The 15,806-nt window shown below is 38.1% G+C and overlaps 1 protein-coding gene across 1 annotated transcript in view; it reads right to left on the bottom strand.

Moving 5' to 3' along the window:
* LRP1B (LDL receptor related protein 1B) overlaps positions 1–15,806 on the bottom strand; it is a 1,553,318-nt gene that overhangs the window by 54,463 nt on the left and 1,483,049 nt on the right. Inside the window, exon 84 of the mRNA XM_084892846.1 lies at positions 5,361–5,522. Within this exon, the coding sequence (XP_084748972.1) occupies positions 5,361–5,522 (162 nt within the window). The remainder of the gene's footprint in view (positions 1–5,360; positions 5,523–15,806) is intronic.

The raw sequence follows: 15,806 nt of genomic DNA on the forward strand, positions 1-15,806 counted from the left end.
CTGACTAATGGGATAAAATTGCTTTGAAAGTCAAATGGTAAAAATAATCCAACACATTATTATGATAGGCTCACATCTCTATTTGATAACTTTTATAAGTTACGTGCTAGAGTATGATTCTATAATACAAGTTGCAACAATTACATTTGGATTACTGTCACGTAGTCCTAATTTTATAAACTTGAGATGCTACTTAATGTCTACACTTATTGGAACTGGTGGGTGTAAGCCATGCAGGTACATTTCTAGTAAACTGAATTCTAATGGAAAGTATAATGGTTCCCCAAGCAGGTCACTAGAGGACTTTGAAAATATCAATGACTGAACAGATTGCCGTTTGATTCGAATACCTGGCTCTTAGACACAGATTGAATTGGTCCTCATTGTCCCTTTCGCCTTAACGTCATTATTATTTAATTACAAATAACCCTAGGTATTGTTGACCTCAAAGTTAACTTCCAGATTTAAATGTAAGATGCCATGCTTTAAAAAAAATGTATACTAAGAATCCTTGCTCCTATATAGCATGAAATGAAGTTATATTTGCTCTTGAACAACTTAGAGAATGCTTAATTTTACTGTTGCCATTATTTATCTCTGTCTCTCCTCCCTGGGAGCTGCTGTTAAAATTAATTTGCATTTCAGCCCTCCAGATTTTATATTGCCATTAGGGCTGTGAAATGTTTTTACTCAGCACAACTAAGAACTGATGTTTTACCTCCCACTAATGGACCTTTAATTAGGCACTGTAATGAACCATCCTGTCAGCCCTTCATTTATAGAGAGAAGGTTTTGTATGTGTAAGATACAATTCTGACAGAACACCAGATCCATTGAACCTTGCCAGCTCACATGTAATAGATCCTAAATTTATTATGCTTTTGTCAGCTCTTGAATTTATCATTTTAATGACACTGTCCACAGACATATTTTGCTGCCAAAAAATAGCATCATCATACTTCAGTAATGTTTGTTGACATCTTGATCAACAACTCCTGGGGTCCAATTCTGACTATAATATCACTACTTTGGGATCTTGAGCAAGTTATTTAACCTCTGTCTAAGGATTAATTGGTTAATTTTAATAAGCGCTTACAGTGAAAGGGGGAAGTGCTATGGCTGCTAATAGTGATAATAAAATTATAATGTAGGCTTTTCCAATGCATTAAGCTACTTCAGACCCACTTATTCTGTTAAGTTGCCAAGTAAATATAAGTGGGTGAATTTATTCTTTTTTAAGAATTCACACTGCTGTGATGATGACCTCATAGTATTTTTAAAACTTGATTAAAAAAATCAAGATGTGTCCTGATTACATACAGTTTTTGTATATTGAATAGACTATTTTTTTATTATCTCATATCTAAACAACCCTTATTTGTTTATTTATGATTTTTTCTCATTTGCTTATCTGACAAATGCCACTTCTGAGTGTCGTCCCAAGGAAGTCTTCTTAGACAAGTCAGAATGACATAAATCACAATAATACCAGGTAAAAGTGAATAGAGCCAGAAAGAGGCAAAGAACCAGTAACTTTAAAATTAAGAAGGGAAAGAGATTAATCCAAACTGCAGGCTAATGTGAACAATTTGTGTTTTTTATTGATTTTTTTACAGAGAGGAAGGGACAGAGATAGAGAGCTAGAAACGTTGATGAGAGAGAAACATTAACCAGCTGCCTGTTGCACACCCTCCACCGGGGATGTGCCTGCAACCAATGTACATGCCCTTGACCAGAATTGAACCTGAGACCTTTCAATCCACAGACCGACGCTCTACCACTGAGCCAAACAGGTTTCGGCTAATGTGAACAACTTGTAAAAGGAAATGGTGTTTAAGCTGGAAAGATATATATAGATAGGGTTAGGCATAGAGAGATGAAGGTTAGTAGGAATCCAAAGAAAATGCATTTCAGAGGAAGAGAATGGCATGAGAAAGTCATTCAAGGAAGTTTACATATAGAATACTGTGATCAATGTGGTTTTATTAGAATAAAAAAGAGGATGCAAAGATAGTTTGGATATTAATGGCCATTTGCATTATTCAGGATAGTAGTTGGTACTGACCCCATTCAGGACTGTGAGAATAATGGAGCAAGAAAAAAAAACTAAACAAAGCTGTGAGTAGTAAATGGAAGTTGTGTTTGAATACTATGAGAGGAGAGATGAGAGAGCCATGAGGACTGAGCAACATGTGAGTGGGGTTCCATGCACATAAATTGACTGTATTTGTCAAATCATCTCAGATGGCCTGTGATGCATATTACTTAAGAGGTAAGTTGGGCAAGCAACATGAAAAAGGGCATTGGCTTAGGGTAGTAGCATCTATATATGCCAAGAAGGGTCTGTCCTAATATGTAGAGAATGTACATAGAGAAAAGGAAAGACCAATTTTGAACTGAAGTTACCTCTTTGTTGCTCAAGTAGCCCCCTGTTGGAACATCAGCTACAAAATATTTAATATTATGACTTATTCTCTAATAAGGTCCATGCATATATTGGTAACTTGATTCTTCACTGTTCTGTATACTTTCTACAATGACAAGAGACCTAGGCCAGTCTCAGTGAAGTCCTCAATGATATCAAATGATACAGAGACCACAATGTTAAATAACATTTAACAATGTTAAATAACAATAACATTTAAGGGTGTGAGCCCTGGAAGTGGATTGTTTGGGTTTGAATCCTAGCTTTCCCAGTTACTAACACTGTCATCTGCAGGAGGCCCTTTATACTTCTTCAGTTGCCTCCTCTGTAAAACGTGAACAAAGGCAATACCGTGTTCGATAGCTAAATTAAATGAATTAATCAAATTAATGCAAAAAAGAAGAAGTAATTGCAGGAGTTCCTGGATATAGAAAGATTTCAGTAAATGTGATTGAGATGAAAAATCATGTATTTAATATATATATATATATATATATATATATATATATATATATATATATATATATATGTGTGTGTGTGTGTGTGTGTGTCCGCTCTTTTGAAAATACAGAGGGTGCAGGGAAAATGCATAGAGACCAGTCAGTAATAATCCAGATAAGAGATGCTAGTAGCTTCAATGATGGTAGTTAGAAGTGTTCAAATTTGGGATGTATTTTAAAGGTGAAAGTGAGAAAGAAGGTGGAGTATAAAAGAAAGAGAAAAGTAAAATATGACTCAAAGATTTTTGAACTTGAGTGTTTCACTTTATAGACGTAAGATAAACTATGGTAGAGGAGTTTTGGGGTGAGAATATCAGGTAAATTTATAAATGAGTTGTTATCAAATAAAAATTTAAGTAGAAAAATCTGCTACTCAAAAGCTAGGTTTAGTTAGATACATAAATTTGGAACTATTTATATTTGGATGGCATAAAAGGCTATGTAATTAGTTGAAATTATCCAGGCAGTGGGTCTCAATCTTGATCACATATATAAAACATCTGGCAGCCTATCAGAGTGAGTATGCAAATTAGCCCAACAAAGATGGGAGTTAATTTGCATACCTGGAGGGAGGGAGGAGTGAAGACTGAAGACAGCATAGAACAAAGAGGGAGGGAAAGTGGAAAGCAAGGCGGCTGCTGGAGGGAAAGGACTGGCAGCGATTGCAGGGCGGGAGGAGGCGCACGGTGGTGGTACACGCGGCCACGGAGGAGGAGGCGGTGGCGGGAGGCAGCAGGGGCAGTGGGTGAGGTGGGTTGGGTGTGTGGGGCATGCAGCAGCAGTGGTGGCAGGCATGGTGGATCGGGCATGCAGGGTGAGGCACACAGTGCTGGTGGCAGCACACAAGGCCACAGAGATGGTGGCGGAGGGTGCAGTGGGGCGAGTGGGATGGGCGGGGTGCACCCCGCCGGTCCCGCCCACCCGACCCCACACTGTCTGCTGCAGTGGGAGAGGTGGGGGGCGGGAGAGGTGGCAGTGATGGGAGGGAAGTCCACAGGAAGTCTTGCAGGAATATTCCTGCAACAGGTGCCTAATCTATCATAATAAAAGGATAATCTGCTAATTAGACCAGACATCCTTCTGGAGGAAGCCAGGGCTGAAGAGAAGCACCCTGGGTCCCAGGTGCCTGCCAGTGGCCAGAGGGGAACCAGTGCTAGCCGCCGCGGGAAGGCAGGCCTACACTTGCACGAATTTCTATGCATCAGGTCTCTAGTTTTAAGAGTAAAAAGAAATATGAAGGCAGAGTCACAAGTAACACCAATATTTAAAAGACAAGGAGAGAAGGAGAAATTAGCAAAAAGCCCTGTAAAAAAAGCAGCCAGTAAAACTAGTATGAAATTAAGATATCAGTAAAAATAAAGACAAGCAAATAAGGTGTTTGAAGGAGGAAGTGATTAAGGTAAAATAGTAATTGAGGTAAAATACTAATTGAAAAATGACTGCTGGGTATAAAAACATGAATAACATGGAAATAAATTAGTTAACTTGACTTTGATAAAAGTTGTTTCAGCAGAACAGTGAAGATAAAAGCCGACAGAGATAGAGTCAAAAGAAAAATAGAGGAATTGGGGAGTAAAACAACTTTTAAAAACAATGTTACTATTAAAAAATGAGTAAGTAGAAAGGTAAGTGGTCAGAGGTAAGGTTTTTAAAGGGGGAAAAAGCTAGCTAGAAAGGGAAACACTGATCAAGCAGGAGGAAGGAGGGGCAGTGGTCAGAGATGTGTCCGTGAGTAGCTACACATAAATAGTGTATGAGTGAGCAGTGTAGCATTGACCTAGCACGGGTTCCTCTCCACAAGAAGACAGGCAGTGTGTGTGGGGATAGAATAAAGTAGGGTGAGGGGTGCGGAGGTGGGAACTTGTGGCAGTTCTCTTTAGATAGCTGTCTTCAGCTGAGAGTAAAGTTGGGAGCAGGTACTATAGGTTTGAGGAGAAAAGAGAGAATATGACAGACATTAGGAGTCAATTGATTAGTGAAATACACTAAGAAACCACAGTAAGTATCTATTTGATATTAGTGATAAAAAACTCAACTAAGGCCAGTGTGTATGACTATGTGTTTTTCTTCAGTTGCATTTAGCAACAGGGCACCAGTTCAGGAAAGAGGAAACACTGGAATTAACCATGTTATAAATTTCCAGAAAAACAACAACAGAAGGGAAGAGGGAAGAAGGGAGTGGAGGAGGATACAAAGGAAGGCTTATAATGACAGGCCATGGAATCTAAGCAGGAAGCAGGAGCAGGAAGAGACAGACTCTTTAAGAGGAAGATAAGAACAATGTAAAGAATGATTGGAGCTGAGGTGACTCAGGGGCTGAAACTGAAAAAATGGGGCAGCTGCAACTGAGATAACGTAGAAAATACAGACCAGGTCACAAGGAAGCTTCTTCATGTGAACATGAAGGCGTGCTGCCCGGCGCAGCTCCCACTTACAGTCCTGACACCTGTCCCCCGTGTGCTCCGGCGGGCAGTGGCAGTAAGGCTGGTTCCCCGCGGTCACACTGCAGGTCCCTTCATTCTGACAAAAGTCCTCACAGACCGTCTTGCCACAGTTTGGTCCAGTGAACCCCAGGGCACAGCGGCAGGTGGGTCTCCCTATTGGAAAAAGGTGATGAAAAGGACATTACTGAACTGAAATGGTTCGTTTTCATGGAGTCTTCATCACATAGGAGTCAGGAAGCCAGACTTCTGGTCAAAGTTAGTCTCTTACTTAAACATGTGACTTGAGGCAGGAATGGGACCTCTTTGAGTCTCAGTTTCCCACTGTTCCCATGATGCCTAGATTCAATGATAACTCAGGTTCACATCTGGCAAAATTAGCAGAGCTCATTTTATACATAATTATATATACATAGAAATATTTTATGCTTTAAAAGTGCTTTCATAATTCTCGGTATGACTCTTTCTTGTCCCATTTTTGCCTTTCCAATTATGATTTCTCTACTCATGTGGTAATGCAGATTGTATTGGCCATTAGAAGATAAAGTAGAGAAAATTATATTTCCCCATGTTTAATCATGTACCAACTATTGTTGGATCTAGATAAAATAGAAGTCACATTTATTATAAAATATTTCAATAAACTTAAAGTGTACATATCTTATATACTAATATTTATGAATATTATTTTATTTTATTTTATTTAAATATACATACTGTGTTTAGATATAAGCACTAACACAGTTCTATTTTATTTCATTTTGATATTTTTCTTCATAGTAAGGACTGTCACTTCTAGTTCTGGTAAGATGATTTAGAAGTCTAATGTTAACAGTACACAATAGCAAATCTGATGGATCATCTTTGGATATTTTTCTTTATTTGCTCTGTGGGAACTAACATGAGAGCTGAACAATCCTTTAAGGTGTTTTGAACATAACAGTTAACTGCTATACAGGAATGAGTCTCTCTAACTGCCTGGACTGTCATGAACGGAGTAGAAAATTGAGTGCAGAACTAGCTCTGTAGATGTGGTGAACAAAACAAAACCAAATGAATGGCTATCATTTGTAAGGGGGAAAAATGAGGTTTAGAAATTGTAAAAATATAAAATAATAACATCAAATAGCATAAGAAAGAAATTCAGTTATAGATCTCAATGAACTAGAACTCAAAAATGACAGAGTTGCTAACATCAGAGAATATCCAACAATCTTCTCTCACTTTTGTGGAAATAAAGCATAGTTAGAATGGCCAGAAAAATGCATGTGTATAATGCTTAAGGCTTGAGGTATGAAAGTGATATGTTTTCTTTATTGCCACAGATTCTATATTCTACAATGAAGGACAATTCTATGTTTCTACTTTTTTTTTTTTTTAAAGCATTCTTAGGTGAATAAAATGTCTCCAAATAAAATCTACCTGCATTTCTAAGAAAAGTAAGAAATTGAAGTTTCACAATTTACTTACTTAATTTACTTTGAAAGGGCTCCTCACACTTAAACATGCTAGAAGCTATTGCATCTTGATGAAGAAAATTATTTTCATTTTTATGTTAAGTAGTATTATTTTAAATTATTTATAAATGGTATTAGTCTAGGGTTTAGATAAGTGCCTATTAATAGGTTGATAAACAAGATAAATTTATATATAGTAAAATCTGATTAACCAGGCATTTTTCATTACCAGAAAATGGCTTTAAAAGTTATAAAGATTTTTATTATAATGATAGTGAATTTTCTAGTTGTTGATTACATACCTAGAAAATATCCTCACTTAAACAAAAAATGGGTGAAACATAAAGACACAAACAATAGAATAAACGTTGGTAGGGAGATAAAGAAAATGGTTTATTTATTGATTAATGTGTTACATAGTATCCTTATCCCCCCCTTTGCTCCCCCTCCACCCTCTCCCCTCATTCCCTCACCCCCCTGGTGTCTGTGTCCATTGGCTATGCTTGTGCACATGCATGCAAGCCCTTTGGTTATTGTTGGAACACAGTTACCAGGGAAAATAAAAACCAGGAACAAAAGAAGGGATTCCTCTAGTGTTTCCCAAAAGGTGATACACATACCCCCAGGGGTACGGGAAGAGTTTGATGGGGATACTCGTTGCACCGGAGTTTGGTGGGGATATGCACTGCACGGTGCTTAGCTGCCCCTAATTCTACATTTTCATGAGTATGAGGGTACTCAGCATTACGAAAATTATAGAAGGGGTACACATATGTCAAAAGTTTGGGAAACACTGAATTCTACAAGAATCATTGCATGACTTACAGAGAAATAAAAAATACAAACAGGAACACAAATACACAGGAGTTAATTGTGAAATACAGTACAGAAAATACAAAAGAAATTGATTGATTAGAACAACTAGAATAAGTGCATACAGAGAACTAAAACCACTAGATTTAAATTTTTTCTATATTATTTTCCAGATTATTATTCCTTGTTTTTTATAGTCAGGAGTAAAAAAAAAAAAAAAAAAAAAAAAAAAAAAAAAAAAAAAAAAAAAAAAAAAGTGAAATGATTGAAGTTAGAAATAAACAAACATAGCCCGAGACTAAGGCGCTTGCAAACCCCTCAATCCTCTCCACTCAGAGACCCAACACCCTGCTTTCATCTCATCTATAGCTGTTTAGAAAGTAAGGAAGAGTGGCCAGGTTGTCCCCCAGCTGGCATATGCCTACATCATTTTAAGTCTGGCTGAATTATTAAATTAAAAGGATCCCATTCCTCTTCCTTTGAAGAGAGATTTATTTTTGACAAGTAGAAATCTCTTCATATTCAGGGGGATATTCGATAACTAGAGAGAAACTGGGTGATGGTACAGCCCATCTTTTGTTTGCTAATGAGTAGTGGACCATCTGCTGCAGAATGGTGTCATGGGCTCCATTTAATTTTTTCAAGACTCTCTCTGGGCACACCCTAACAAGTGGCACAGAGTTCATCGAGAAAGGTTTCTAGGTAGCTTGATTTGTCTTTGACATTTGAAAAGGAAACAGCACAGTTACAATGACTAAGGCACAGACAGGAGCAGAGCACTGACAGCCTACAAGGGTAGCACAATCAGGAAGAGCACTGATTGACCCGAGGAAGGAGGCCAGGAACCATTTGCTAGCTCTAATAGTCTAGTTTCGATAGCATTTTCAGCTCAGACTGAAGCGTGTAGGTTGTCTGTCAGTGTTTATAAACTATATGTGCCAATTACTGGTTGTGTGACCATGGGCAAATTTTACCCTCTGCTTATTTCATTGTGTGTAAAAAGTGGGTAGTAACGGTACCCACCTCATGTGTTATTGTGTAAAATTATATAGAATAAGTGAGATAATATATGCAACATATTTTTAACTGTGTTATGCATATGGAAAGCACTGTTACATTTTTAGATATGATTCTTCTTATTTTACTGAGTGACATTCACCATTTATAGGCATGACTGACTGTGTCTACAAAGGTACTATAACAGTCTAGGGAAATCATTCTGAAAATGTTCTTAAGTTACACACTTTATGCCATTATTTATTTAAGATAAAATTAAATTTTAAATTCGTTTGCATAGTAGTGATGGGGTAGAGCAGAAATTCTCCATTAACTTTATTCTCAGACTGCAGCATTTCAAACTTTGAAGGATAGTCCCTTTTTTATCTTCTAAATATGCTTAATCCTACTCACACAATACACACCTAATAAAAAAGCACACCTAATCTTTGTCATGTGCTTCTCTTGTACAACTCCAAATTTTGGTACATCCTTAAATGTTTTCAAAAGAAATCTACACTCACTGCTTATAATCCTACCAACCCATGACCAAACAACAACAACAACAACACACCAAGAACAAACAAAGGAAAAAGGTCATAAAGTTACATTCCAATTCCTCACAGGGTTTACTATTTTAATTTTTTTTAAAATACAAAATAATGTGTCTTAATCCATTACTTCTTTTTGTTTTCTCAATAGATAGGTCAGATTTTTCAAGATGTATGTATTGCTCAAGTAAGTTACTTTTCATTCCCTGGTGGTAAGAAAGGTCTAGAGCCCTAACCAGTTTGGCTCAGTGGATAGAGCGTCAGCCTGTGGACTGGGAGAAAAAGAGAGAGAGACCGTGATGGGTTGCTGCCTGTATAGACCTGACTAGGGATCAAACCCATGACCTTTTGATGTACATGATGATTCTCCAACCAACTGAGCCACACCAACCAGGGCATACTACCACTGAGGATTAGTGACAGTGAGAATCTTTTCATATTTCTATTGGTTCTCTGTATGTCATCTTTTGAGAAATGTCTATTTAGGTCCTCTGCCCATTTTTTAATTTGATTTGTTGTTTTTTGGTGTTTAGTTGTATTGGATTTTAAATAAAATTTAGATATTAATCCCATATTGCACATATCATTGGTGAATATATTATTCCATTCAGTAATCTGTCTTTTTGTTGTTAATGGTTTCTTTGTTGTATGCTATCTTAAGTTTGCATATTTGTGCTTTCAACTGAATATTTTATTGGATTCTTATAAAGCAAGTAGGATGAAATACTCAGCTTTTAGCACTCCCTAAACATAAATAATATCAATGTTAAGAAAGTTAGAACATCAAACTTAACTTAAATTAGAAACACTGATTTACTTGAAAAAGGAAATTTAGTCCTCATCTAGAATGTCTCACCTTCCACATTTTGTCATTTAACTAGTTTCTTCGTCACAGTATTTGTTGAAAAGTGAGTTCCACCCTGGAGCTTTGATCTGATGCAGGTTCAATTTTTTTTGACAAGACTACTTCATACATGGTGCTATAAACTTCCTATTGTATTAGAGGTTTGCTAACTACATAGCTCATGGACCAAAACCAGCTGTGAGTTTTGGTAACTAAACTTTCATTGGCCCGCAGTCACCCATTTATGTCTATGACGGCTTTCCCACTACACCTACAAGATCACGTGGCCCACAAAGCCCACGATGTTTACTATCTATCTTTTTATGGAAAAGTTTGCCAACGCCGGGGTTATGGCATATTTGTTACTGTTAATCAATAGGTTCAGGGGAGTCAGTCTGCTCCCTGTTTTAAAATGTCCCTTCTTTCTCAAGTAAATTGGTGCACAAAAAAGGGAGTGGAAGGTGCCCTTAAGGGGGAAAATTAATGTGAGTCCTGTTATATGTAATGATAGCATCACAGCTATTTCTCAGCAATGAAGTATTTATAGGATAAATAACATGATGTCTGAAACTTACTTTAAATAAAATACTGTAGCAAACAAATATATGGAGTGGTTAGGTAGAGAATAGCTGAAACAATTAGATAAATGTTGATGATTATTAAAACTGGGCAATAGATACATAAGGGTTTATTATATTTCTATTTTCATTAAAATATTTATTGTGCCCTGGCTGGTGGGGCTCAGCTGGTAGAAAACTATTCCCATATACAAAAAGTCATGGGTTTGATTCCCAGCTCCATTCCTGGTGCTTACATGAGCCAGCCAATCAATGGTTCTCTCTCAAATTAAATTTCTCCCTCTCTCTTTCTTTCTCTCTCTCTGTTCCCTCCCTCCCCCATTATCTAAGAGTCAACGAAAAAAAAAATGTCCCCAGGTAAGAAGAATAAATTAATTTTAAAAATTAAAAATAGCCCTGATATAATAAAAAAAGAAAAAAGAAAGAAAAGCCAATATGGGCAGTTTAAATGTATGCCCACCTTTATCAATATATTACCTAAGGCAAACTTTATCTTAAATCTATCCTTTAATGAGCAGGTCACAGGAATTAACTACATGGATCCTTGTTGTATAATCAATGTCAAGTCATTTAATTTTGTATTACTTTCATATATGAATTTATATTTTAGTCTTATTTATTTCAAAAAATCTTGAAGAATGAGGGAAAAACTCATTCCTACATGCAAAATTTTAATTATGCCTCTCAGATGTGTGTTTTTAATTAATTGGTGACATTTCTTTGTTCAAATATTATAGTCTTACACAACAGTCATAAACATATAAATTTTAATTAAGGCTTCTCCAAACCCTAGTTATATAATGTCCACATAGGAATTTGCCAAAAGGCTTAACTATAAGTAAACCAACAATGAATAAATCCATGACTTGCCCAATGGGATTTGTTTAACAAATTAACATTTGTGTGGAGATAATAAGGTTCTACACTCTATAATACCAGGTCATATTCTATATCAACACATTATTAAAAGTGAAAATGCTTTGTAAATGACTTATTTGAATATTATATTATTATTAATTATATATAAGACAATAAACTATGTTAACATAACTCAGGTTGAATTCAGATGATGCCATTTACATTACTAATTTGAAATATATATTTTTTCTGAACATATTCTCTCTATGTGAATCAAAATCTGATAATCTAGGTGTATAGGTAAAGTTGATACAGATTTTAAGAATGTAGCAAAGTCTGGGCAAATTATTTGAAAACAATATTAAAAGTTTCGCCGTATCCCTATATTGCTCAGGAAGCATTTATAGGATAGCAAATTCAATGCTTCATAGAGATCTGTCCTTGTTGTTCTGTTGCAGGTTAAATAGTAGCCATAGACTGGAATGACAAACTCTTTAGTCGGCTTAAATATTCCCATGGATAAATATAAGAAAGTCACCTGGTTGTATGGTAGGTAGTTAGACAGGCATGAGCAGAGTAGGAGCAATACTACCAGGTACCAGGAAGGCCCCAAGTGCCTAGCAATGGGAAAAACTGGGAAATCAAGGACCTCACACCCAAGGTGACATTTCCTACCCTGATATATCACTGGCCATGAGGTTTAGGCTCCCTGGCCTTTCAATTACTGGTCATGTAGTCCAGAACCTCCCCTGACTTTTCCTCCCTAGCATGTTGCTAGTCATGGGGTAGATTCTCTTAAAGGAAGAATAAGTGACTGAAAGAATAGCTTCATATGGCTCCCACTCAAGCTCTTGTGCAACCACTCCCTTAAGCATTGGGCCCTGCAGACAATGAGGTTTTGACTCACATCAAATAATCTTAGGAACAAAATTTTAGGTCTGTTGATCACAGAGACAGTTTGGGTCAAACTACAGGAAACATCTAAGCTAGGGGTGTCGAACTCAATCAGAGAAGGGGCCAAAATCTAAAATCCAGCCTAAATCGCGGGCCGAATGGTTTACTGAACAGTCATAAACTGACAATGTTAACCAGAAATGTGAATTTAAAATGAGTGGAACCATCTTTTCCTTAACAGTGCTGTTAACCAACTCACATGCTATCAAGCAAAACAGTAATATTGGTATCAAGCAAAACAGTAATATTGGAATGTACCTAAAATGCTCATTGTTTTGTTTTCTGGCTAGATGTCTGACACCGTTTTCCCCGGATCAATGAGTCAATGTTCGGTTTTATTTCTTGGGCTGTAGCAACCCGCAAAACAGCATGGAGGTTGTCATCGGTAATGCGTGATCTGTGCTTGTTTTTGTTCAGATTCATTATTGAAAACATCTGTTCACAAAGATAGGTGCTCCCGAACATGGATAGAATACGGGCAGCATGAAGTCGGAGCTCTGGCATTGAGTCAGGGGGCAGTAGAAGGTAGAAGTCCTCAATTTCAACATCCTGAAACCTTGATTTCAGGCCACTGTCAGACTGAAGCTCGATTATCTCCATCTGAAGGTGATGGGGCACATTGTTGACATCAACTGTAAAAGGATTGCAAAGATGTCAAAGCCTGAGTGCTGTGTTCTAAAGTCAGAGAAGCGCCGCTCAAATTCACTTAGTAAACGGCTAACTTTGGTAGCCAGCCGACTGCAAGGAAAAGTACCAGAAATAGTGGTTGAGATACTCAAACAAACGGGAGAGTGGGCAAGATTGTCCTGTTCCAGTTGGGACTTCCATAGTTGAAGTTTACGCTGGAATGCTGTGATCATGTCAGACATCTTCGTGATGACTTGTTTGCGTCCCTGCAGCTTCAGATTCAGTTGGGCGAGATGCTCGCATATGTCACACATCATAGCAAAATCACATAGCCAGGCGGGATCCGACAGTTCAGGCAAGGGCTTTCCTTTACTTTCCATGAAAAGAGCAATTTGTTCTCTGAGCTCAAAAAATCTTTTGAGGACTGTGCTCTTGCTCAGCCATCTTACTTCTGTGTGGTATGGCACGTCTCCATGCTCTGCACCCACCTCCTGTAAAAACTGCTGGAACTGGCGATGATTCAGGCCACGTGCCCGTATAAAGTTAATAGTTTTAATGACTGTGGTCATTATGTCATTCATGTCCAGAACTTTTCCACACATAGCCTCTTGGTGGATAATGCAATGATAAGTAATCAAGGGTGTGTGGCAGTGACTTTTTTGCATTCTTTCCTTCATTAGTCCAACCAAGCCTTTCTTTTCTCCGCACATTGAAGGTGCGCCATCGGTAGTTAGCCCCACCAACTTTTCCCAGGGTAATTTAAAATTATTTATAGATTTCTCCACAGCCTCAAATATATCTCTACCAGTCGTCGTCCCATGCATGGCAGCTACATCCAAAAGTTCCTCAGTGACAGAGAGGTCGGTCTTCGTAGCACGTATAAAGATGGACAGCTGCGCTGTATCAGTGTTGTCTGTGCTTTCATCGATAGCAAGTGAAAAAGCGAGATAACTGCATGCCTGTTCGGCCAGCTGTGATGATAGATTTCCTGAGAGATCTTGAACTCTATCTGCAATGGTGTTTCTTGACAAACTGACATTTTGAAAACTCTGTATCTGGTCTGGGCATACTTGCTCACACACTTTTAGCATGCATTGCTTCAAAAAGGCACCCTCTGAAAAACACCTTGAAGTACGGGCAATTTCTTCAGCCACTATAAAGCTTGCTTTCACTGCAGCATCATTTTTCGCTGTAGCCTTTGTAAACATTTGCTGCTGTGATTGTAGTTTGCCTTTTAGTTCTTTAACAATTTTATGCTTTTCTTCCAAAGTATATTTGCCATACTTAACATTATGTTTGGTGTCAAAATGACAACGTATATTGTACTCTTTCATCACCGACACTGTCTCATAACACAATATACACACTGGTTTGCCCTCTCTAAGCACAAACATGTATTCATTTTCCCATTTGTCATTAAATTGTCTGTCTTCACCGTCAACTTTTCTTTTCCTGGACATTTTGGGATCAATATTGGCAGTAAAAGATGTAGTTTATTGGAAATCTGTGTTAGAAGGAAAAAGTTGAAAACTGCACAGGGATAGCTTGATTTGGCAGATGGAGTGGAGAAAAAAAAAGTTAGTCAATAAATGCCTGGCTGGGTACAGATAGCAGATTCTGTTGCGATTTTTATGCCTGCACTTTATGCCAGGAACTGGCAGCTTCTGCTGTGTATTTTTTATGCCAGCACTCTCACTCTCTCCTCTGCTCTGCCACCCGCACAACCACATCGGATGCCGGACTATAGGTTACGCCTCCTGAATCTCGCGTGACTTGTTATCTATGCGCATGCGTAATAGATAGCAAGTACAGCAGCCGGCGAGGCGGCCAGTGAGATCACAAGCCTCCTATGTCACCGCGTGTCATTGTGATGGAACGCAGCGGAGTGCAGTGATGACAGCGCAGTGCGGGCCACATTGCAAGGCCTGGCGGGCCGGATTTGGCCCGCGGGCCTTGTGTTTGACATGTGTGATCTAGGCCTCAGTTGTGTTTCAGCTCCAGGCCCAGAAAAGCAGCAAGGCCACGCAGGGAGAAACCATATTGACATTAGGACCAGCTGCAGTGACAAATGACCCTCTGTCCTGGTGAATACCAATCAGCAGAGACCATGACTCTGAGAGGGCTCGCCTGGAAAGCTGATGAATATTTCATTAAGGTCCTCTCTTGGGACCTTCCCTAAGATCCACAATTTTAGAGAACAGATAAAACCCTCATGAAGGATGACTCAGCACACATGCACTCTTGCTTAAGCATGCCCGTGTCTTTCTCACACATTTCTTTACCTAGGGTCACTTCTCTCTCTCTCTGCAGCGTGCCCACCACTTCCCCTCTCTCTCCTCCAGGTGTGTTCCCTTCCCTTTTGTTTCCTCAGCTCCAAGGGCTTTCCTTTTGCCTCTATAGCTTGGTTCCTGAATCCACACAGCCGACTTAGATCACTTCTCCCATGGCTTACTTCTTCTACCTCTGTGATTTTCTAAATAAACTTTTGCTTGTATTTGAGTCTTAGCTCTGCATTCTTCCTTAGCCAGAACTCAAATATCAATATCGAGGTTGCAAAACTGAGGTCAATTGCCAGTAACATTCTGGTGGCATTTCACTGCTAACAGTTGTAACCTAATGATTTTATTATTATAATAAGAAAAATTAAGTTAACAATAAAATAATAAAATCCTAAAACTCATTTGCAAAAGAAAATATTCTTTTTCTGAAGGAAATGATATCTGTTACTAAAATAAGTTCAAAGGTCATATCCTTTCGCGTCA

Source organism: Pipistrellus hanaki, assembly GCF_964339955.1.
Source record: "Pipistrellus hanaki genome assembly, chromosome: 8".
NCBI lineage: Eukaryota > Metazoa > Chordata > Mammalia > Chiroptera > Vespertilionidae > Pipistrellus > Pipistrellus hanaki.